General features: G+C 43.1%; 1 protein-coding gene across 1 annotated transcript in view; it reads left to right on the top strand.

The window, feature by feature from the left end:
- The first annotated feature begins 11,945 nt into the window (after positions 1-11,945).
- LOC139277092 (Na(+)/dicarboxylate cotransporter 3-like) overlaps positions 11,946-25,658 on the top strand; it is a 48,665-nt gene continuing 34,952 nt past the window's right edge. The window contains exons 1-4 of the mRNA XM_070895105.1: positions 11,946-12,056; positions 15,140-15,405; positions 19,062-19,240; positions 21,648-21,705. Coding sequence (XP_070751206.1) covers positions 11,946-12,056; positions 15,140-15,405; positions 19,062-19,240; positions 21,648-21,705 — 614 coding nt within the window. The remainder of the gene's footprint in view (positions 12,057-15,139; positions 15,406-19,061; positions 19,241-21,647; positions 21,706-25,658) is intronic.

Here is a 25,658-nt window from a genome sequence, read left to right as displayed (position 1 = left end):
GGACTGGAGGATTGCAAATGTTCCCGACTTGTTCAAAAAGTGGCGAAGAATAAACTTGGCAATGCAGGCCAGTCAGTTTAACGTCGGTGGTGGAGTACATGTCTGGCACCAGCTGGAAAATGATCAGGGGTGTCTCCCTTGCTGCTCTTGTACACCTTGCAGAATGTAATTCATTGGCAGAAGCCCTGGATCAGGTCACCCGTTAAACCCTTTTGCCACCGGTGTACGAGCCCTGGATGGCCAGATGCTTGTAAATCCTCAGTTCCTCAGAAAATAACATTTGGGATACAGTATATGAGTAATTTGAGTCTCACATGTGATTGTAGCATGCTTGGGAGGAAAAAACATGAACTCTGCACCCAAGTTTCCCAAAGCTCTCCAACACTGGAGTTTTCCTTGTGTGTCATTTCTGGGTCTGTTGTAGATTAATTGAGAGAGATTGATTGCTGGGATTAGTCGACAGTGCTATGTATTATTGAATCATGCAACTACCAGGATGGGAGAAGACAAACGAGATAGAACTTGGTCTTTTTTGGTCTCGCAATTCCTATGTTTCCCTCCTTGGGGAGGAGTGAGATTATTGAGCTCAGAAGAAACCCGCAGGAAACTACTTAGTGCCTTTTTATACTTTTTGTTCAGATTGTTCATTTGTGATTTGTCATTGTTTTATAAAGATGATATTTGAGTCACTCGAGTCAGTTATGTTTTGCACTTTGTATTGTTGATATTTTTTAAGTGTGACACCTTTCAGTGTGACTTTGAGGAATGATGGACATGCTAAGCTCAAAGAAGCCTATACAAGTGGATGTCCCATGGCATGGTTCACGGTAAGTCAGAGGTAACGCTGTTTATAAGGACCATGTCATTTTATTCTGCAGCTAAAACGAAGCTTTGTCTCATTGAGGTTCCAAATATAACAGCCACCTAAACCCACGCAACTCTCCCCTTCCCTATCCATTCAGACTATCCTTAAACTGATCTTTCTGACCAAGCTTTTTGCCAGCCTTCCTAGTATATCTTCCTTTGGCTTGGCATCCATTTTTTGAGTTTACCTCTATAAAGTACTTTGGGATGTTTTTCTACATTAAAGATGCTATATAAATGCAAGTAGTTGTTGCTGCTGTTAAGTAAGCATTGGGTGAGGTCAGAGTTGAATTGATTTTCAGGTTTCAGGCTGCAATCCTGACATTTCTCTCTTTCAAATTCAATCATAATTTTTGCTATTTTAGTAAAATTGGAGCCATTTATTACATTTTTACTGAACTCTTGGATATTTCCTGGAGATCTTTCTTTGCCCATAATTGTTTCTCTCTGTGCAAAGTAAATACATGAATTAATGGGGGTGGAATTGGTCTTTGACAGTGCCACAAAATGGGCGATAAAGAATCAGAGGCCCATTTTACACCCTGCCTGATTTTTCTTTCCAGTAACTTCAATGGAAAAGAAAATCAGGCATGATGTACGTGCTGATGATTCGTTATAGCTCATTTTGCACGACTGCCAAAGTCCAATTTAACCCTCCATGATTCTCTGTCTTCTGAAAATTGTTAAAAAATTCAGACAATCCAGAATCAATAAGTAAAAATATTCTTTCATATTTCCACAATAAAATTTCTGTATTCATATATATGTCAGCTGTGGCTCAGTGGGTAGCACTCTCACCTCTGGGTCAGAAGATTGAGAGTTCAACTCCCACTCCAGAGACTTGGACACACAAATCAAGGCTGACACCCCAGTGCAGTGTTGAGTGAGTGCTGCACTGTTGGAGGTGCTGTCTTTTGGATGCGATGGTTAAACTGATGCTCTGCCTACTCTCTCTCAGATGGAAGTAAAAGATCCCATGGCTCTAATTCGAAGAGCAGGGGAGTTATCCCCGGTGTTCTGGCCAATATTTATCCCTCAATCAACATAAAAAAACCAGATTATCAGGTCATTATCACATTGCTGTTTGTGGGAGCTTGATGTGTGCAAATTGGCTGCCGCGTTTCCGACATTACAACAGTGACTACACATCAAAATTGTCTGTAAAGCACTTTGAGACGTCCAGTGGTCATGAATGGTGCTATATAAATGCAAGTCTTTCTTTCTATATGGGAGTCACTGAAAGTCCTCATCATCACTCAGAAGAGGAGAGTAAAGATGAAAGAAACAGGTTGAATCAACTGACGAGGGGTGCAAGCTACACCGTAAACTGTGCTGGCAAGCCATGGAAGGTCCTCACTCCTCTGGCAGGAGCCAATGCAAGATTATGTCGTAAAAGCTGGCAAGTAAGAATGGATTAGGTGCTGGGGTTTCAGCTCGCCAAATGTCCACCCAAAGTATGTAAGATGAAGGCATTGACCCACAAACGGACACCATCTGAAATATCTGTGACATGTCTGGATTTATTCAACTTTTTCTCCAAAATATTATTAAAAAATAATTTTACCGAGACAGGCGGCTATGTAGTTTTTGATGTCATATCGTGTTCGAAAACAGTACATTATATTTGTAAGGGGTGGGGGGGGGGGGGGGGGGGGAAGTACATTTGAGCAAGAAGGTTAAAGGGAATTAGGAGGTTCTGAAGAATCGGGAGTTCTTCTGTCTTACGGTGTGGATTGTAATATTGACCGGTTATGTATAACCCGCTTATGTAAAGCACGCTTATACACTCGCTTACATTGGGCTAGTAAGAAGGGAATAGCGAAGCCTGATAGGTAATGAACCATCCGTGGTGTGAACTTTAGTATTGATTTACAGAAGCAAATCCACCAAGGGCAACAGTCTGGAACATAGACTGTAAACAATATGTGACTCTCATGAAAAAATATTAGACTAGTTCGGGACTCTCGGGAAGAGATAAGGAACATAAGAACATAAGAACACAAGAACATAAGAATTAGGAACAGGAGTAGGCCATCTAGCTCCTCGAGCCTGCTCCGCCATTCAATAAGATCATGGCTGATCTGGCCGTGGACTCAGCTCCACTTACCCGCCCGCTCCCCGTAACCCTTAATTCCCTTATTGGTTAAAAATCTATCTGTGACTTGAATACATTCAATGAGCTAGCCTCAACTGCTTCCTTGGGCAGAGAATTCCACAGATTCACAACCCTCTGGGAGAAGAAATTCCTTCTCAACTGGGTTTTAAATTGGCTCCCCCATATTTTGAGGCTGTGCCCCCTAGTTCTAGTCTCCCCGACCAGTGGAAACAACCTCTCCGCCTCTATCTTGTCTATCCCTTTCATTATTTTAAATGTTTCTATAAGATCACCCCTCATCCTTCTGAACTCCAACGAGTAAAGACCCAGTCTACTCAATCTATCATCATAAGGTAACCCCCTCATCTCCGGAATCAGCCTAGTGAATCGTCTCTGTACCCCCTCCAAAGCCAGTATATCCTTCCTTAAGTAAGGTGACCAAAACTGCACGCAGTACTCCAGGTGCGGCCTCACCAATACCCTATACAGTTGCAGCAGGACCTCCCTGCTTTTGTACTCCATCCCTCTCGCAATGAAGTCAACATTCCATTTGCCTTCCTGATTACCTGCTGCACCTGCAAACTAACTTTTTGGGATTTCCCCAGGTCCCTCTGCACCTCAGCATGTTGTACTTTCTCCCCATTCAAATAATATTCCCTTTTACTGTTTTCCCCCCCCCACCAAGGTGGATGACCTCACACTTTCCGACATTGTATTCCATCTGCCAAATCTTAGCCCATTCGTTTAACCTATCCAAATCTCTTTGCAGCCTCTCTGTGTCCTCTACACAACCCGCTTTCCCACTAATCTTTGTGTCATCTGCAAATTTTGTTACACTACATTCTGTCCCCTCTTCCAGGTCATCTATGTATATTGTAAACAGTTGTGGTCCCAGCACCGATCCCTGTGGCACACCACTAACCACCGATTTCCACCCCGAAAAGGAGCCATTTATCCCGACTCTCTGCTTTCTGTTCGCCAGCCAATTCTCTATCCGTGCTAATACTTTTCCTCTGACTCCACGTACCTCTCTCTTCTGCAGTAACCTTTTGTGTGGCACCTTATCGAATGCCTTTTGGAAATCGAAATACACCACATCCATCGGTACACCTCTATCCACCATGCTCGTTATATCCTCAAAGAATTCCAGTAAATTAGTTAAACATGATTTCCCCTTCATGAATCCATGTTGCGTCTGCTTGATTGCACTATTCCTATCCAGCCAGTATTTTGGAACAAAAGTTACTTCACATAGTCATAGGGACTATGGTAAAGTTCACATCACTGAACAGCATGATTGACATGTGATGAGAGATGACAGGTGGGATCGAACCACTCACAACTAGTCTGATAAGAACCAACAAATCAATATAACTGCGCTGATAGCAGTAGACCAATTGTAGGAGGGTATCACCCCTCGAAAAACTGTATAATTGTAATTGAAACCTCTTGTACTTGAAGATTCCATGTTTGAACTTCCCCTTGCATTTGCTCGAAATAAACTAGTTGTACCGAAGGTTTCGTTTGACTGATTCCGTGGTCGTTACATGTGCGGGGGGTGTCGATTCCTTATATCAGGGAGTCCACCTTTAAGGAAAGAAGTCTTCATTTAACCCCAACAATTTTACAAAGCACTATAGTTAGTTACAACACTACTTTTAAAGTAGTTTGATTATGGGCTAGACTTTCCCCTGATGATCGCTGGAACATCACCCATTTTTTGGGCCCTAGCGGTCTAAGTGGAAAGTCGAGCCCTATATGTTTTCTTGCAATGCTTTCTAACAAATATATTTACTGCAAAATGAATTGCAGTAATACTTAACTTTATGCGACACACAAAGCCATTAAAAAATGTGGATTAAATCTTTAGCATTTTACAGTCATGGAGTGCTACTTATTCTGTGCAGTTTTTCTTGAAGTTGAGGCTCCTGGCTATTCATTTCTTTTCTCCCAACTTACCCTTACCCTAAGGCATTGATGTAAGCTGAGGGACAAGCCACAAGTACCAGCAACCCTCTGTAGCTCATCCAAACGTTCATTCTGCATGTATGAGGCCTGATAAGAACATGACCTAGGAGCAGGAGTAGGCCATACGGCCCTTCAAGCCTGCTGCGAGCTTGATGATAAGAACATAAGAACATAAGAATTAGGAACAGGAGTAGGCCATCTAGCCCCTCGAGCCTGCTCCGCCATTCAACAAGATCATGGCTGATCTGGCCGTGGACTCAGCTCCACTTACCCGCCCGCTCCCCATAACCCTTAATTCCCTTATTAGTTAAAAATCTATCTATCTGTGACTTGAATACATTCAATGAGCTAGCCTCAACTGCTTCCTTGGGCAGAGAATTCCACAGATTCACAACTCTCTGGGAGAAGAACTTCCTTCTCAACTGGGTTTTAAATTGGCTCCCCTGTATTTTGAGGCTGTGCCCCCTAGTTCTAGTCTCCCCGACCAGTGGAAACAACCTCTCCGCCTCTATCTTGTCTATCCCTTTCATTATTTTAAATGTTTCTATAAGATCACCCATCATCCTTCTGAACTCCAACGAGTAAAGACCCAGTCTACTCAATCTATCATCATAAGGTAACCCCCTCATCTCCAGAATCAACCTAGTGAATCGTCCCTGTACCCCCTCCAAAGCCAGTATATCCTTACTTAAGTAAGGTGACCAAAACTGCACGCAGTACTCCAGGTGCGGCCTCACCAATACCCTATACAGTTGCAGAAGGACCTCCCTGCTTTTGTACTCCATCCCTCTCGCAATGAAGGCCAACATTCCATTCGCCTTCCTGATTACCTGCTGCAGCTGCAAACTAACTTTTTGGGATTCATGCACCAGGACCCCCAGGTCCCTCTGCACCGCAGCATGTTGTAATTTCTCCCCATTCAAATAGTATTCCCTTTTTTTGTTTTTTTTCTCCCAAGGTGGATGATCTCACACTTTCCGACATTGTATTCCATCTGCCAAACCTTAGCCCATTTGCTTAACCTATCTAAATCTCTTTGCAGCCTCTCTGTGTCCTCTACACAACCCGCTTTCCCACTAATCTTTGTGTCATCTGCAAATTTTGTTGCACTACACTCTGTCCCCTCTTCCAGGTCATCTATGTATATTGTAAACAGTTATGGTCCCAGCACCGATCCCTGTGGCACACCACTAACCACCGATTTCCAACCCGAAAAGGACCCATTTATCCCGACTCTCTGCTTTCTGTCAGCCAGCCAATTCTCTATCCATGCCAATACATTTCCACTGACCCTGCGTACCTTTATCTTCTGCAGTAACCTTGTGTGCCACCTTATCGAATGCCTTTTGAAAATCTAAACACACCACATCCATCGGTACACCTCTATCCACCATGCTCGTTATATCCTCAAATAATTCCAGTAAATTAGTTAAACATGATTTCCCCTTCATGAATCCATGCTGCGTCTGATTGATTGCACTATTCCTATCTAGATGTCCTGCTATTTCTTCCTTAATGATAGCTTCAAGCATTTTCCCCACTACAGATGTTAAACTAACCGGCCTATAGTTACCTGCCTTTTGTCTGCCCCCTTTTTTAAACAGAGGCGTTACATTAGCTGCTTTCCAATCTGCTGGTACCTTCCCAGAGTCCAGAGAAATTTGGTAGATTATAACGAATGCATCTGCTATAACTTCCGCCATCTCTTTTAATACCCTGGGATGCATTTCATCAGGACCAGGGGACTTGTCTACCTTGAGTCCCATTAGCCTGTCCAGCACTACCCGCCTAGTGATAGTGATTGTCTCCAGGTCCTCCCTTCCCACATTCCTGTGACCAGCAATTTCTGACATGGTTTCTGTGTCGTCCACTGTGAAGACCGAAGCAAAATAATTGTTTAAGGTCTCAGCCATTTCCACATTTCCCATTATTAAATCCCCCTTCTCATCTTCTAAGGGACCAACATTTACTTTAGTCACTCTTTTCCGTTTTATATATCTGTAAAAGCTTTTACTATCCGTTTTTATGTTTTGCGCAAGTTTACCTTCGTAATCTATCTTTCCTTTCTTTATTGCTTTCTTAGTCATCCTTTGCTGTCGTTTAAAATTTTCCCAATCTTCTATTTTCCCACTAACCTTCGCCACCTTATACACATTGGTTTTTAATTTGATACTCTCCTTAATTTCCCTGGTTATCCACGGCTGGTTATCCCTTCTCTTACCGCCCTTCTTTTTCACTGCAATATATTTTTGTTGAGCACTATGAAAGAGCTCCTTAAAAGTCCTCCACTGTTCCTCAATTGTGCCACCGTTTAGTCTGTGTTCCCAGTCTACTTTAGCCAACTCTGCCCTCATCCCACTGTAGTCCCCTTTGTTTAAGCATAGTATGCTCGTTTGAGACACTACTTCCTCACCCTCAATCTGTATTACAAACTCAACCGTACTGTGATCACTCATTCCGAGAGGATCTTTTACTAGGAGATCGTTTATTATTCTGTCTCATTACACAGGACCAGATCTAAGATAGCTTGCTCCCTTGTAGGTTCTGTAACATACTGTTCTAAGAAACAATCCCGTATGCATTCTATGAATTCCTCCTCCAGGCTACCCAGTGCGATTTGAGTTGACCAATCGATGTAGGTTAAAATCCCCCATGATTACTGCCATGATAAATATTGAGGCGCTATTTTACCAGGGAAATTGTCAGAGCCAAGCCCTATCCTAGCCCAACATCTACACAGAAACATGCTCGTGAATTCCGAGATAGCTGAAAGCAGTTGGAATCTTGAGTCTAACTGACCCCACAGCTCCTTCACAATGTTGTAGATCTTTCATTATTACTTCAGCGCAACACTATCAGCCAGGCTCTGTAACTCTGACTACTGATTTTGTATACAGGCTCAGATTGTCTATGAACCATTGAACTCCGGTAGTATCCAAGTGCTTGGTGGTAAGTAAATACCAGTTGTGGCTCAGTGGAAGCACTCTTGCTTGTGAGTCAGAAGGTTATGGGTTCAATTCCCACTGCAGAAACATATCCATATGATCTAGTGACACTGCAGTGCTGAGTGAGTGCTGCACTATTGGAGATGCTGTCTTTCAGATGAAACATTAAACCAAGGCCTTGCCTGCCCTTTTAGCTGGACATAAAATATCCCATGGCACTATTTCAAAGAAGAGTTGGAGAGTTTGTTGCTCTTCATTATTACATTGTCATCATCACATTGCTGTTTGCTGTGTGCAAATTGGTTGCCACGTTACAGTGACAGTACTTTATTCGCTGTAAAGTGCTTTGGGATGGCCCAAGGTTGTAAAAAGCGCTCCATAAATGCAACTCTTCCTTTCTTACACCTTAGTAAGTCTCATATGTCTTGTTTTTGTTTTATTTTTTGCTATTTGAAGATCTTGCCATGTAAGTTCTCTCAGAATCTTGCAGGCTAGTTCAATGTAAACTTCAGGAACAGAATTTTCTTTTTTATCCTTGGCACTTTTTAAGCTCACTGGTATGAACACTGACTTTAGTAACTGAGCTGCCTCTCCCGTTTCCCTGCCTGTTTCTTCCATTCACCATCCACTTTGTGCCCTTCAATTTTACAGCATTTTTTTTCCTCTTTCTAATACATTTTTACCACCCAACCGAGATGAATTTTCTATATCAGCCAACAGTTTATCATCACTGTTCAGCTTTTAGAAATGTCTGTTCAGCTTTTAGAAATGTCTGTTCAAAAGCATGCTCATTCTTTGTGATCATTGTGATTGGACCTCTTACACTTAACCTGTTGTCACCTCTTCAGTCCTGTAAAGAATTACATCCAATTAATTAACCTATCTTTTGTTTTTTCAAATGCTTACAGACCTGATGAGTACTTCCAGCATTTCCTGCTGTTACTTTCATTGTCCTATTGCTTTTTTGTCACTACAGATTACACAGTGTGGAGATTACCTGGAGTTTGCTCACTGCTAAAGCTACAGAGTGGATGGAGTAAAGGCCGCCCCAAGTGGAGGAAGAGCATCCAGGAGAGCGCTGAGCACCTCGCATCTCTTCGCCGACAGCATGCAGAAAGCAAGCGCAGGCAGTGGAAGGAGCGTGCGGCAAACCAGTCCCACCCACCCTTTCCTTCAACGACTGTCTGTCCCACCTGTGACAGAGACTGTAATTCCCGTATTGGACTGTACGGTTACCTGAGAACTCACTTTTAGAGTGGAAGCAAGTCTTCCTCGATTTCGAGGGACTGCCTTTGATGAAAACTACAGACTGGGTGGAGTATATGCATTGCCAGCTGGAAAGCCAATTTTCACATTTTCGCAGAAACATAGGAGCAGGAGGAGGCCATTTAGCCCCTCGAGCCTGTTCCGCTATTCAATGGGATCAAGGCTGATCTGCGACCGAACTCCATATACCCGCTTTTGGCCCATATCCCTTAACACCTTTGGTTAACAAAAATCTATCAAGCTCAGATTTAAAATTAACAATTAACCTCGCCTCAACTGCTATTTGCGGAAGAGAGTTCTAAACCTCTACCACCCTTTGTGTGTAGAAGTGTTTCCTAACCACTCCTGAAAGGTTTGGCTCTAACTTTTAGTCTGTGTCCCCTAGTCGTGGACTCCCCAACCAGCAGAAATAGTTCCTCTCTATCTACCCTATTATCTTGAAAATGTTTATCAACTCACCCCTTGACCTAAATTCCAGGGAATACAACCCTAGTTTGTGTAATCTCTCCTCGTAATTTAACTCTTGAAGTCTGGGTATCATTCTGGTAAATCTACGCTGCACTCCCTCCAAGGACAATATATCCTTTCTAAGGTGTGGTGACCAGCACTGAACACAGTACTCCAGGTGTGGTCTAACCAGGGTTTTGTATAGCTGCAGCATAACTTCTGCCCCCTTGTGCTCTATTTCTCTAGTTTTAAAGGCCAGCATTCCATTCACCTTTTTGATTATTTTCTGTACCTGTTCCTTTTAACGATCTTTAGGCATGGACCCCAAAGTCCATTATTTCTAGCTTTTCACCATTTAGAAAGTACTCTGTTTATTCTTTTTAAGTCCAAGAGTGGATGATCTCACACTTGCCAAAATTGAAATACATATGCCAGAGTTTTTCCCCATTCACTTAATCTATTAATATCTCCTTGTAATTTTATGCTTACGATGCCGCCTATCTTTGTGTCGTTGGCAAACTTGGATATGTGCCTTTCTATCCCATCAGCTAAGTCGTTAATAAATACAGTGAATAGTTGATGCCCTAACACAGGTCCCTGTGGGACGCCACTAGTCACACCCTGCCAATCAGAGTTCCTTTATCCCTACACTCGGTCTCCTGCCGCTCAGCCAATTTTCTAAACCAGGTCAATAATTTGCCTTCAATTCCATGAGCTTCAACTTTAGCTAACAATCTCTTATGTGGGACCTTATTGAATGTCTTCTAAAAGTCCATTTCAATAACATCCATAGACATTCCCGTCCACTACTTTAGTCAACTCTTCAAAAAAAAAAAAAAATCGATTAAGTTTGTCAAGAATGACCTACCCTTTATAAATCCATGCTGGCTCTCTCTGATCAGCTGAAAAATTTCACGGTGTTCAATCACACTATCCTTCATTTCCCGACAACAGATGTTAGGCTAACTGGTCTATAATTCCCTAGTTTCCCTCGCTCACCTTTCTTAAATAGCGGAGTGACATCTGCAATTTTCCAATCTATAGGAACGGTTCCTGGATTGAGAGAACTTTGGAAGATTATAGTTAGGGCATCTGCAATGTTCTTCCCGACTTCCTTTAAAACCCTGAGACTTCCTTTAAAACCGGTTAGCCAGTAGCTCAATTTGGGAACTTTACAAACTTCATTTTAATGTGTTTAATGATACCATTTGTTCTTTCCTAACAATAAAATTCAAGTCGCAACTGAATGCCAGTAATGTTAATTCTAATTGGGAAAAGAGCTATGTGGGAACTAGCAGTGTAACTCAGATATGCTGGCCTGCATTTCTTGAGACATACCCGTGTATAAACACATTCTCACTGTTTGGGGTATCCAGTTTCATGTTTATTTTTAAGTTTGCTTTTGCTGTGAAATTGGGCTCAATGCTCAACCTGGTGACAAACTACAAGATAGATTATGAAGGAAGGCCATTTGACCAATTTTAGCCCATTAATCCGGAAAGACCTTACAGTCCCCAGCATACCATCCAACCACATTTTAGAAATGATTCCATGAATTTTGCCTTTACAACCATTCCCGGATGTCCCGTCCACAAGCTCAGCATTGTTCCAATTATCTACTGTCCTCTCACCCCGCTTCACCTGAACACCACACTTGTTCTGGATTAAAAGCAGAAAATACTGGAAATCTCAGCGGCTCAGGCAGCATTGTGGAGAGAGAAACAAGAGTTAACATAGTGTCAGGTCGACGAGCCGTCCTCAGAACTCTGCAGTATTTTGCGTGTGTACTTGTTCTTGATTCCCCGTCTGCAACACCATTGATTAGAGTCTTATTAAAATGACAAGTCAGATTGAACTTTCTGTCTACACAATGTTGTTGCCTCTTGTCACCTTTTCTATCAACTTTGTTCCGTTATAAATTCCTATGTGTACATTTATACTTTTTCATCCTATGAGTAGTACTTTACAGCATTACATTTCATCAGCTGCTGCAGTGCCTGCTCACACATGATTATCCAACTCACTTTGTCGCCTCTTTGCTAAGTGCAAGTATAAACGCATATACAAATGCAAAGATATAAATGCAAGTCGTTCTTTCTCTGCAGATTTGCATATGCTGGAGCACAGCATTGGCGTCGATCCATGTGCAAATCCGTTGAGTATTCTTTGCAACATACCTGCATATTTCACTTGCACCATCTCCTCCGGTGAGCCACTAGTTAAAACCCGGTGGGGGCCACAACTCCCTCACAGATGGGTGATCACCAAAGCCTTTGGACTGGGAGGTCACGCGTGCTTCACGTGTTGGGTGTTTGCTGTTGAAGTGCGAGAGAGTTCGCCAAACCCCAACGACAGAAGACATGGTCAAGATCGCGGTGATCGCCAAGAAGGCGTGGAGCCTTCGAAAAAGCATCGTAGTCTGCTTGGGACCTCTGGTACTCTCCCCGATTCTATTCACCGCGCCTCCGAAGGTAAAGACTCCTACGTGAGACCTGCTGTGGGTAAATTGGAGGCGGTTTGTTCCAACAGAGCACAGTGCCCGTTATTGTGGAGGGGGGGGGGGGGGGGGAAATATGTAAATAGATGGGGCAGTCAACAACTGCATTAAATCTTAGCCCAATGGGATCATTGATCCAGAACCAATTCATATTAGAATTTGAGAACATCAAATTGCACTCAGTACCTACCTGCTATTATTCCACGAATGGATATGCAAATTGATTTATTTAATCTTGTTGTAAACTAGCAGTAGAATTTACACTTGAACTGAAATGTTTATCCGCCTTTTACATGCAGCTTGTAATAATGTTAAGAGGGAGAGTTGTCGCCACTGTTGGTACTCATTGCAAACTCGCTCCAGCGGGCAGACCATAAGAACATAAGAATTAGGAGCAGGAGTCGGCCATTTAGCCCCCCGAGCCTGCTCCGCCTTTCAATAAGATCATGGCTGATCTGATCCTGGTCTCAACTCCACTTCCCTGCCCACGCCCCATAACCCTTAACTCCCTTATCATTCAAAAATCTGTCCATCTCCACCTTAAATATATTCAATGCAGGTCGGAGGTCCTCCTTGTGCGACTGCTCCTGGGCCTGGCCAAGGTGGTCATTAACAGGACCAGGCAGTGGGCGGTCGAGGGGGTCATTCAGTCCGACTGCTTGCCTCTCTTCCACGGATACATTCGCGCCAGGGTGTCCCTGGAGATGGAACACACTGTGTTCGATGGAGCTCAAGACCTTCCGCGACAGGTGGACACCGGAGGGACTGGAGTGCATCATCACCCCTGGAAATAGCATTTTAATTTGATTTATTAAGGTTCCTTTAAATGCTTTTTTTTGTTAATTTACAGCTTTATTGGCTGTTGACTTAATTGGCAATTGCCGGTATTTAAAAGAGTTGTAAACTTATTCTTTCTGAATAGGTGTGCCATTTTGTTCCAATTACCACGGCAATTCCTGCCCATCAATGTTATCACCACACAACAAGAATGTGTCCCATTTGTTCGATAACGGAGCCACGTTTCAGACAAGAATAAAGCTCAGACTTAAAGTCTGGCTCATTCCTGAGGGCACAGCCCTTACGTTTCCAAATGTAGGAATTCTAAACTAGCAAATTGTGGAATCCTGATGTTTACCTGCCCTCGCCTGTGTGTTTCTCTCTGTGTCTTATTTCTCCAACTACTGCAATAAACTTGCGAAACAACTTCAGAAGACCCGGTTTGCAACACAAAAAGTATATCGAATCACAGAACGGTTACAACACAGTAGGGGGCCATTTGACCCAATGGCATGTGCCAGCTCTCTGCAAGAGCACTTCAGCTAGTTGAATTCCCCCGCCCTTTTCCCGTAGCCCTGCAATTTTTTCCTTTCAGGCACTTATCTAATTCGTGTTTAAAAGCCGTAATTGAATCTGCCTCCACCACTCTCTCAAGCAGTGCATTCCAGATCCTAACCTCTCGCTGCACAAAAAAGTTTTTCCTCATGTCACCTTTGGACCGTCTGCCAATTATCTTAAATCTGTGTCCTCTGGTTCTCGACCCCTCCGCCAATGGAAACCGTTTCTCTCTATCTACTCTGTCCAGACCCCTCATGATTTTGAACACCTCTATCAAATCTCCTCTCAATCTTTGCTGTAAGGAGAACAACCCCAGTTTCTCCAGTCCATGCACGTAACTGAAGTCCCTCATGCCTGGAACCATTCTTGTAAATCTTTTCTCCACCCTTTCTAAGGCCTTCACATCCTTCCTAAATTGTGGTGCCCAGAATTGGGCACAATACTCCAGTTGTGGCCAAACCAGTGTTTTATAAAGCGGTTTATATCTGGCCAATTTTAAGCTGCATTAATTTCCACTTCATAATGCTCTACATGTTATATCTCTCAGTAGATTAAATGTTCGACTAATTAACAAAAATTAAACAACTTGCAAAATAATTCTTCAATTTTGATTCTCCGTTTCCTGATCTAGTGCTGAAATAATCCAACCAGTTTCTGGGAATGTTCTGTCTGTAATATATTCCAAGCTGAGGTTACTTAAGTATGAAAGTCTAGTTTCTGAGTTGTCACACGCCTCATTTGCTGAAATAACATCGGTGATTTAAGACCTTTTAATCGTTCAATGTCATTTACTCTTGTATTACCTATCGCTTATCATTTGCCAACTATTTTTATGTTATTATTGCAAAACATCAAGAGGGGTCTGGACAGAGTATATAGAGAGAAACTGTTCCTTTTGTCAGAAGAGTTGAGAACCAGAGGACACAGATTTAAGATGATTGGCAAAAGAACCAGAGGCGACGTAAGAAAAACTTTTTTACGCAGCGAGTGGTTAAAATCTGGAATGCAATGCGTGAAAGGGTGGTGGAGGCAGACTCAATTTTATCTTTCAAAGGGGAGTTAGATAGGTTTCTGGAGGAAATAAATTTACAGGGCTACGGGGAAAGGGCGGGGGAGTGGGACTAGCTGAGAGTCGGCATGGGCTCGACGGGCCGAATGGCCTTCTTCCGTGCTGTAACCTTTCTTTGATTCTGTGATTCTATCGTGCCTGTGCGGATTTGACACCAGATTAAGTAAGTAGCGCTTAGCATCATTATCTATTAAGATGTAGGAGTCCCAACTCGCAAGGCAGTGGCGGTCTCTGGCTTCGATTAGTGTGTACCCCCACTTAGACTTTCCTATGTAAGGGAAGTTTCCCTATAGTCCTATGCATTGTGTTTGAAGAAACAACAAAGGTTAAATCTGGAGAGAAGAAGCCAATACTGCCTGCAAAATGTTCTTTCCTAACACTGATATCCTAAGGGTATCCTGAAAGAGCAGTGGAAAATTCAAAGAATAACATTGAAAAGAGAATTAGATAAATACTTGAAGGGAAAGAATATTTAGGCCTATGGGAAAAGAATGGGATTAATTGGATAGCTCCACCAAAGAGCCATCACAGGCATGAATGGCCGAATGGCCTCCTAAGCTGTATTATTCTATGATTCTTCAATAATTCTAAAAAATGTTTTCCCATATAAAAAAAATAACCTCTGTATTAAAAAATATATATATCTTTTCTAGGAGGGAAGATGTCTCTATGTGATTCTCCTCATGGCCATGTACTGGTGCACGGAAGCTTTGCCAATCGCTGTGACATCCCTGCTTCCCATCTGTCTCTTTCCTCTCCTTGGTATCTTGTCATCTGCCAAGGTCTGTCCTCAGTACTTTCTTGACACCAATGCTCTCTTCTTGAGTGGCCTGATCATGGCATTGGCGATTGAGGAGTGGAACCTGCATCGCCGAATAGCATTGACTGTCCTCTTATTTATAGGATCGTCTCCGACCATGTAAGTAATGGTAATACAAATGTTTTAATTTGTTGAGCAAACTTAGGAGAGAAAGCATGCTCTTATTACCCCAGTTAAGAGTAAAATCTAGGACAGTGTTACAATTAAATGCTTTTTATAGAACCGTCATTTATCCCTCAATGGCCCAATGGTAGTTCTTGTCCCCTACAATCCCATACTTTTCCTATATGTCCTTGAAGAAGTGCGTACCTCAGAGCCTAACAATTATCAACTTGCCACATTCTGCTTAATCAGTGTACTTAGTCTCACACTATTGGCGGGATTCCCCTTCGGGGTTTTCCTGATCGGTCACCAAAAAACCTAGGCAGAAGAGCAGCGGAAACCCCGCATAAACCGTGTAAACCAGGATTTCTGCCGGTCTTCCACTGAAGTTACGGCAGCGGAGCGAGAATAGCCTCGAGGAAACTCCCGGTCTATATCGCCAAACTGTTACAGACGAAAGTTGATGATATTTTTAATGATAAATGAAGCACAGAGAGGCCAGAGAATACCCAAACAGTGCAATAATATACGTAAACGTGCCTTAGTGCTCATGTGACATTGAAACTGAAAACCCTCGAGTCGCTCAGCAGGTCTGACACCATCTGTGGAGAGGAGGTGGTAGGGTTAACAGTTCAGGGTCTGGTATTCAGTAACCTGAAACGTTAACCCTATGTTTCTCTTTCCACAGATGCTGCCCGACTTGCTGAGTTTTTGCAGCATTTTCTGTTTTTATTTCAGATTTCCGGCATTTGAAGTGCCGTATTATACCTTTTGTTCACGTGACACTGCTCTGTCCACTAAGGGAGCTGTTAATCCATTTGAAATAAATTAGTTAATAATTGGTGTGGCAATAATGGACGGAGGAGTATCATACAAATGGGGAAGAATATGACGGTTCAATTACCCTTCATAAGAATGTTAAGTATCAGAATCTCTGAAAAAAAAATGTTGAACTAGGATCTGAACAGCAAATTCAGCCTGGTTTCAAGTTTTTACAAACCTGTACCAACTCTCATGCCAAAACTAACGTTACATTAACTCTTCGGCAATAATTTTCACCATCACCACCTGGGTTGTAAACTGGCAAGACACTGAAAATTAAAATTGGGCACGTTCTATAATGGGCGGGTAACCTGCTCCACGCACTGCCCAAGTTGTGATGGTGAACATTGCCGCCATAAATTTAGAGGTTCTCAGACAAGCTTAATAATATTTCGCACATACATAGTTTAGAATACGGCTTAGATTTTCTAATGGCCCTTATTTTAACGCTGACGTTAATCCATTCATTTTAAATGGGTTAGTGTCAGCATTAAAAAAAAAAAATCCAATTGGCTCAGATGTCGTAAAATAAAATGTTGAGTATCCTGGAAGATGTGGGTATTTTGCCATATCGGCCTCAAATGTGTAAAAGTACATGTAAAATTTTATATCAAAAGAACAATATTGCTAATTAAATTGAGGAAACGTCCCCATTTGATCTTTTGATCTAAAGACAGTTTGACCTTTGAGTCAAAGTAATATATAATTTAAACGGAATCATACATTTGAAGAAATGTACACTAGATAGATATTAACATTTATAAAGAATGGGAGAAAGGGAGGGATCTCAGGTTTAATTTTTTTCTCCATAAGTAAATTGTAAGATATTCAGTATCCTTCATTGAAGAAACTCTCATCCCAATCTTAAGCCAATGAGAGTTTTAACATCATATTTCTTCTGTTCTTTTAGTAACCGTGTGGGTTTTATTTGCATTAAGACACTGACATTACTGATAGCAATGTTTTATTGTGTGACAATGCACTTAACTTTTTTAACTATATCTGATAATAACTTTCCTACATGGTCATCATCATGGTAATAATATATTGGCTCTATCAGGTAGATTCTCTGATTGGGCTCTCCCAGCAAGGAGTGGTACTCGCAGAGATCACTGGACGAGAAATGATGGGCTCCCTTGATATCCGATCCATTAAAATGAATGGTTGGAAAATCGAAGATTACATGCCTGTGAATTCCCGACCAGTTTGAGTGTGGTTCCTCACCAGGAATGGCCAATCAAAGAAGCAGCCACTATTTTCTCTTCTGGTCTACTGGGAGTATTGTAATGATTGCTCTTACTGGACACAAGAGTCTTGTAACAGTCTCTGGAACCTCTTTAAAAAAAATATGCTGAAATTTGGTGCTGACTAAGGTGAGATTGATGCTGGTGAATGGGATACATTCCCATTCAGGCACCCAGGGTCTGTATTGCACAACAACTGAAGAGTGAAGCTCCCTTGACGCTGCCCAAGTAGTGTGCCTTAGAATGGCATCTCCTACCGCACCAACGTGACATTTCTATTTCCCGTACTGCTACCTGTAGGCAAAATTGAAAAATTAGGGACATTTCAATGTCACCTGGACAGTTACACTCAGGTCTCCTGCACCAATTAACATAATCGAATTAGAATGACAAAAAGTACTCTATATTTTTCCATTAAGAATCATGGTGATACCTATGTTATATGATTACAGTAAAGTCTTACCTAATAGGTCAGATTTACAACTTGCTACACAATGCAAAACTGTCGATACAGATCTGCCTCCCGTTATAGAATCCTCCCGATAGTTTCAATAACAGGCGGCCGATTTGCAATGCCAGTTTTATGCCAGGGTGGCAAGATGTAGATCTAATCCCAAAGTCTCTTTCTCCCTCAGAATCTGTATTATGCAGTGTGTATTGTCAGCATTTTTCCATTTTCATGACAGTTCTTTACTGTTCTTGAGCATGATTTCTGAAACTAAGAGACTTGGGGGCCGAAATTCAGGGTCTCAGAGTGACCCGTTACTGCCTGTTTGCGGCGGCCATGCGGCGGAATCCCGTGGCCACCGCTTTGTGATCAAATGGCCGCCCCGACCCAAATTCAGGTCAGGGATTTTTCGGCCTGGACCCAATTCCGCCCCAATGGTGATGACCGACGCAAGCGCATCATCAAAATGCGCATCGCCGCTCTCCTAAGCCGAGCATAATTCACCAAAACAAATCGACCCCTGCCACGCGGTGCCCACGACAGCCTTTTCTGTCAGGGCACCTTATCCTCACTGTATGCAGCTTGGCAGCATGGCGGCCCTTCAAGGGGAGGGCCCATTGCCTCGGCCGCCATGTATTTTTTTTTGCCGGCCGACTTCCCAATTGGCCGGCAAGATAGTGTCCACAGGTTCAGCCGGGCCGCCAATGGGCAACTTGGCACCCCCTGTTGGGTGCCAGGCCACTGGTCTGGCCGAAACCCTCTCTGGTAGGCCCAGTAGCCAAAGATAAAAAAAATGACTGATTCTCTCCCCTTTAATGGAGGGGAGAGAGTGTGGTGACGCACACATGCTGTGACGTCACCACCACTCCACCGCTGATTGGCAACGGCGGAATCCCAGACCCGACCCAAATTCAGCCCCTCAGCCTGCTTTCCTGTCTACCCCCCCACCCCACTACGACCGACTTCTGGTGGGACTTTGAAAAAATCCTGTGGAACCTGAAAATCAATCATATGACCGCCTCATGGATCCTAGCGGTAAAACCAGGTAAAAACTCATCGGTGCGCCAGCTCTCTGGCATACCTGAATTTCGGCCCCTTTAGTATTGCAGCAAAGATTTAGTTGTTGTTGTGTTTTGTAGGCTTATCCTGGGAATGATGATAACCACAGCTTGTCTGTCAATGTGGCTTAGTAACACTGCCAGTACTGCCATGATGATGCCGATAGCCAGTGCAGTGAACCGAAGCTTATTTGGCAGCATGGAAGCCACTCGCGAGTCAATTATTCTTAAAGATGGCATAGATGGTTCGGACCATAAAGGTACCACTAATAAACTGGACAGCATTGATATTTACAATGTTAGTGCATTGGAACTTCCAAATGGAACACTTGACTTATACTCCATATCCAGACCGAATTTAGAAATAGGGCTGTCCTCACTCCCCTTTATATATTTTAACTGAATTGAGTGGAGAAGAGAAGACAAGAGGGAGGAAGAACTGGCTAGGGAGGGATGCATTTCTGTCTTAATTTAGTATTTCTCCTTGAGGTGGTCACCAGTGTCAAACTGTCTTACTGATGTCTTATCAATAGTATGGAACTCTCATATCATACTTTAGTACACAAAGCAGTAATGTGTTACATGCCCCTATTAACATGCAGGGAGGCAGTTCATGGCGGACAGTAATAGCAACAGGCAGGTTTTTAATAGGATAAATTTAGTCACCATTTTTTGATGTGGGATTGGGATGATAAAGAAAGAAAGAATTGTATTTATATAGCGCCTTTCACGACCACCGGACGTACCAAATTGCTTTACAGCCAATTAAGTAATTTTTGAAGTGTAGTCACTGTTGTAATGTAGAAAATGCGCCAGTCAGTTTAGTATTAGAAATATAGAAACATAGAAAATAGGTGCAGGAGTAGGCCATTTGGTCTTTCGAGCCTGCACCACCATTCAATAAGATCATGGCTGATCATTCACCTCAGTACCCCTTTCCTGCTTTCTCTCCATACCTCTTGATCCCTTTAGTCGTAAGGGCCATATCTAACTCTCTCGTGAATATCTCCAATGAACTGGTATCAACAACTCTCTGCGGTAGAGAATTCCACAGGTTAACAACTCTCTGAGTGAGGAAGTTTCTCCTGATCTCAGTCCTAAATGGCTTAACCCTTATCCTTAGACTATGCCCCCTGATTCTGGACTTCCCCAACATCGGGAACATTCTTCCTGCATCTAACCCGTCCAGTCCCGTCAGAATTTTATATGTTTCTATGAGATCCTCTCTCATCCTTCTAAACTCCAGTGAATACAGGCCCAGTCGATCCAGTCTCTCCTCATATGTCAGTCCTGCCATCCCGGGAATCAATCTGGTGAACCTTCGCTGCACTCCCTCAATAGCAAGAACGTCCTTCCTCAGATTAGGAGACCAAAACTGAACACAATATTCCAGGTGAGGCCTGCATCTAACCTGTCTAGTCCCGTTAGGACACCGAGGATAACTCCCCTGCTCTTCTTCGAAATAGTGCCATGAGATCTTTAACGTCCACCTGAGAGAGCAGACGGGACCTCGGTTTAATGTCTCATCCAAAAGATGGCAGCTCCGACAGTGTAGCACTCCCTCAGTACTGCACTGGAGTGTCAGCTCAGATTTTTGTGCCCAAGTTCCTGGAGTGGGACTTGAACCCACAACCTTCTGACTCAGAAGTGAGAGCGCTACCCACTGAGCCACAGCTGACAAGAAAAGCTCTTCCATTTTCCCCCGTTATACCACCTCAAAACTGCCCAAACTGGCAGTTTTGGGAAAATCCAGCCCAAAGGTTCAGTAGTTAACCAGTCACCCAAGAATTTAACAGTGAATGACCAGATTTAGTCTTTTGGACAGTTATCTGTATGAGTAAATTACCTCAGCATCTAACGATAGTTGTGCTTTTTTTTAGATCAGCCATTAAAGAACATTAATTAACAACAACAACCACTTGTATTTATATAGCGCCTTTTACGTAGTAGTGAAATGTCCCAAGGCGTTTCACAGGAGTATTATGAGATAAAAAAATAAAATAAAAAATTTGATACAAGCCGCATAAGTAGAAAAGCTTGGTCAAAGAGGTATGTTTTAAGGAGCGTCTTGAAGGAGGAAAGAGAGGCAGCGTGGCGGAGAGGTTTAGGCAGGGAGTTCCAGAGCTTGGAGCCTAGGCAACAAAAGGCACAGCCGCCAGTGGTTGAACCATTATAATCAGGAATGCTCAGGAGGGCAGAATTAGAGGAGTGCAGACATCTCGGGGGTGGGGGGGTTGTGGGGCTGGAGGGGATTACAGAGATAGGGAGGGGCGAGGCCATGGAGGGATTTGAAAATAAGGATGAGAATTTTGAAATTGAGGCGTTGCCTAATCGGGAGCCAATGTCGGGTCAGTGGGATTTGGTGCGAGTTTGGACACGGGCTGCCGAGTTTTCGATCACCTCTAGTTTACGTAGGGTAGAATGTGGGAGGCTGGCCAGCAGTGCGTTGGCATAATCAAGTCTAGAGGTAACAAAGGCATGGATACCTCAGTGCGCTTTGTTCCTAGAACATCCAAAAACTGCTTGTTACATAACCTGACATTTTTATTTTGAAAGTTTAAAATTGTCAAACCGTTTTATATTAATACCTGCTTTATAAAGTTGAATAAAATAGATTTTGTACTCATTCTTTCATTTCTCTGCCACCTTTCTTTTCCAATTCTCAAGACAATACTTCGAAGGACCCTGTACCCAATGAGGATTCATGTTTTATTTCTGATGACAGGTACTGCGTAAAAATTATTCTGTATGAAACGCTTGTGGAGATTGAATGCACTTTAAGCTGAGTGTTGGGAAAATGTATTACATTTATCCAAGGCTTCTTCGACAGCACCTCCCAAACCCACAACCTCTACCACCTAGAAGGACAAGGGCAGCAGGCCCATGGGAACACCACCACCTCCAAGTTCCCCTCCAAGTCACATACAGTTTGATCATCATATCCTACTATTAACATTCTACTGTTTTGGCTGTTTCACCTTTCATCAGCAGTGTTGATTATTGCTCTGCATTGGTTGGGCACGTTGAATGTTCTAGGTCTCTTTCATCTTCACCCTTAACTATTTCAGCACCGTTCAAGGAATATGTATATCACCCACATTTCCTTCCTTTGTGCAGAACTTTACACTTCATCAATCAAGTACTATGGTTTATTTCTAGAGGTATAGAATTGAAAAGTAGGGAAGTTATGCTAAACCTGTATCAAACCTTGGTTAGATCACACTTGGAGTACCGTGTACAGTTCTGGTCGCCATATTATAAAAAGGATATAGAGGCACTGGAGAGGGTGCAGAGAAGATTTACAAGGATGATACCAGAAATGCGAGTGTATACCTATCAGGAAAGGATAAGCAGGCTGGGTCTTTTCTTTTGAAAAAAGAAAGCTGAGGGGTGACCTAATAGGGGTCTTTAAAATTATGAAAGGTTTTGATGGAGTGGATACAAAGAGAATGTTTTCACTTGTGGGGAAGAACATAACTAGAGGCCATCAATATAAGATAGTCATCAAGAAATCCAATAGGGAATTCAGAAGAAACTTCTTTCCCCAGAGAGTGGTGAGAATGTGGAACTCGCTACCACAGGGAGTGGTTGGTGAATAGTATAGATGCATTTAAGGGGAGGCTAGACAAGCACATGAGGGAGAAGGGAATAGAGGGTTATGCTGAAAGATTTAGATGAGGAAAGACAGGAGGAGGCTCGATTCTAGCAGAAGAGCCGGCATGGATTGGTTAGGCTGAATGGCCTGTTTCTGTGCTGTATATCCTATGTAATCAGCACACTGTCCTCCTCCTTGAGTTGACCTTGTATTCAATGGCAAACCTTTAGCGTTGGCATTGAATTTTTCACACTTACAGATTTCTATCAAGAATAGCTCTTTATGTAGCTTACCCCCTTCTGCAAGATTAGTTTAATTTACTCCCTAGTTGTCCCGAACATACATGGCTACACCTGTTTCTTTTCTGTCCCGTTTGTCCTTTCTGAACACTCTATAACAATTAAATCTTCCATTCAGTTCTCTCATCTGGAATTAGCCATGTTCCTGAAATTCCCACCACATCTGGGTTCCCTACTGCCACAACAGCCTCCAGCCCTGTTATCTTATTTCTAATGCTTACCTTCATCTTGTGCCGTTCTCTCTCTCACTCTCTCCCAGCAGGGAATATTCTATTTCACACCGCAACACCAACACTCTGAATCTCACCTATTGGTTATTGACTAGTTCAGTATAACTCTGATCTTGAAAATGCAGTTTTGAATATTGTAAACTTATGTAACACCTCACTGAAATTCTGTCCAGTTCTTACAGTTGTTTGACTCCAATCTGTCCTGTTGGCATCGCATTTACTGTAAATTTTATGTATCTTACATAGTCTGGCTTCTTTTTTGCCACATTATAGCAAAATTCTAAAGGGGCAAAGGGTGTTAAAAAGATAAGCCTGAAGACTCTGTGCCTCAATGCGAGGAGTATAACTGCGCAGATAGCAGTTAACGGATATGATGTAATTGGCATCACGGAGACATGGCTCCAGGGTGGCCAAGGCTGGGAACTCAACATCCAGGGGTATTCAACATTTAGGAAGGATAGATAGAAAGGAAAAGGAGGTGGGGTGGTATTGCTGATTAAAGAGGAAATTAATGCAATAGTAAGGAAGGACATTAGCTTGGATGATGTGGAATCGGTATGGGTGGAGCTACGGAATACCAAAGGGCAGAAAACGCTAGTGGGAGTTGTGTACAGACCACCAAACAGTAGTTGTGATGTTGGGGACAGTATCAAACAAGAAATTAGGGATGCGTGCAATAAAGGTACAGCAGTTATCATGGGCGACTTTAATCTACATATTGATTGGGCTAACCAAACTGGTAGCAATGCGGTGGAGGAGGATTTCCTGGAGTGTATTAGGGATGATTTTCTAGACCAATATGTCGAGGAGCCAACTAGAGGGCTGGCCATCCTAGACTGGGTGATGTGTGATGAGAAAGGACTAATTAACAATCTTATTGTGCGAGGCACCTTGGGGAAAGGTGACCATAATATGGTAGCATTCTTTATTAAGATGGAGAGTGACACAGTTAATTCAGAGACTGGGGTCCTGAACTTAAGGAAAGGTAACTTCAATGGTATGAGACGTGAATTGGCTAGAATAGACTGACGAGTGATACTTAAAGAGTTGATGGTGGATAGGCAATGGCAAACATTTAAAGATCACATGGATGAACTTCAACAATTGTACATTCCTGTCTGGAGTAAAAATAAAATGGGGACGGTGGCTCAACCGTGGCTAACAAGGGAAATTAAGGATAGTGTTAAATCCAAGGAAGAGGCATATAAATTGGCCAGAAAAAGCAGCAAACCTGAGGACTGGGAGAATTTTATAATTCAGAAGAGGAGGACAAAGGGTTTAATTAGGAGGGGGAAAATAAAGTATGAGAGTAAGCTTGCAGGGAACATAAACATTGACTGCAAAAGTTTCTATAGAAATGTGAAGAGAAAAAGATTAGTGAAGACAAACGTAGGTCCCTTGCAGTCAGATTCAGGTGAATTTATAATGGGGAACAAAGAAATGGCGGACCAGTTAAACAAATACTTTGGTTCTGTCTTCAAGAAGGAAGACACAAATAACCTTCCGGAAATACTAAAGGACCGAGGGTCTAGTGAGAAGGAGGAACTGAAGGAAATCCTTATTTGGCGGGAAATTGTGTTAGGGAAATTGATGAGATTGAAGGCAGATAAATCCCCAGGGCCTGATAGTCTGCATCCCAGAATACTTAAGGAAGTGGCCCTAGAAATAGTAGATGCATTGGTGATCATTTTCCAACAGTCTATCGACTCTGGATCAGTTCCTATGGACTGGAGGGTAGCTAATGTAACACCACTTTTTAAGAAGGGAGGGAGAGAGAAGGCGGGTACCGTATATACTCGCGTATCATGCGACTTTTGAAGACCTAAATTGTAACCTAAATTTGGGGGGGCCGCATGATACACGAGATACAAAATTTGCGGGTGTGAAGTGCTGGCCAAGATTAGGCTGTTTGGCTGTTAAGCAGACCGTATCCACGCTGAATCTCGGCATGCTCCAACAATCCTCTATGTAAAGACATTTCTCTTGGTTTCTCCTCTCACTCTCCATGATGGTTGTAAATCGAATATCCCTGGTTGATATTAGTTCCTCGATACTCATGACCAAATCATTAGTTTATGTGGAAAACAAGCCAAGTTCCTGCAGCACACCACTAACTACATCCTCCCAATGCAAACAAAAATCCATTTGACTCCTGCTGAAATTCTTCTCTTCAGGGGGAGAGAGAGTCGCGGAGGTCGGGGGGGGGAGAGAGAGTCGCGGAGGTCGGGGGGGAGAGAGAGTCGGGGAGGTCGGGGGGGAGAGAGAGTCACGGAGGTCGTGGGGGGGGGAGAGAGTCGCGGAGGTCGGGGGGGGAGAGAGAGTCACGGAGGTCGGGGGGGGAGAGAGAGTCGGGGAGGTCGGGGGGGGAGAGAGAGTCGCGGAGGTCGGGGGGGGGGGAGAGAGAGTCGCGGAGGTCGGGGGGGGGGGAGAGAGAGTCGCGGAGGTCGGGGGGGGGGAGAGAGAGTCGCGGAGATCGGGGGGGGGAGAGAGTACGGGGAGAGAGCACGGAGAGAGAGCAGAATCCACTCGATGTTTCATGTTAAGGTCTGTATTC

This window comes from Pristiophorus japonicus, chromosome 12 (genome assembly GCF_044704955.1).
Source record: "Pristiophorus japonicus isolate sPriJap1 chromosome 12, sPriJap1.hap1, whole genome shotgun sequence".
Taxonomy (NCBI): Eukaryota; Metazoa; Chordata; class Chondrichthyes; family Pristiophoridae; genus Pristiophorus; species Pristiophorus japonicus.
The sequence above is the reverse complement of the archived record's forward strand: the minus strand, read 5'-3'. Positions and strand labels throughout refer to the sequence as shown.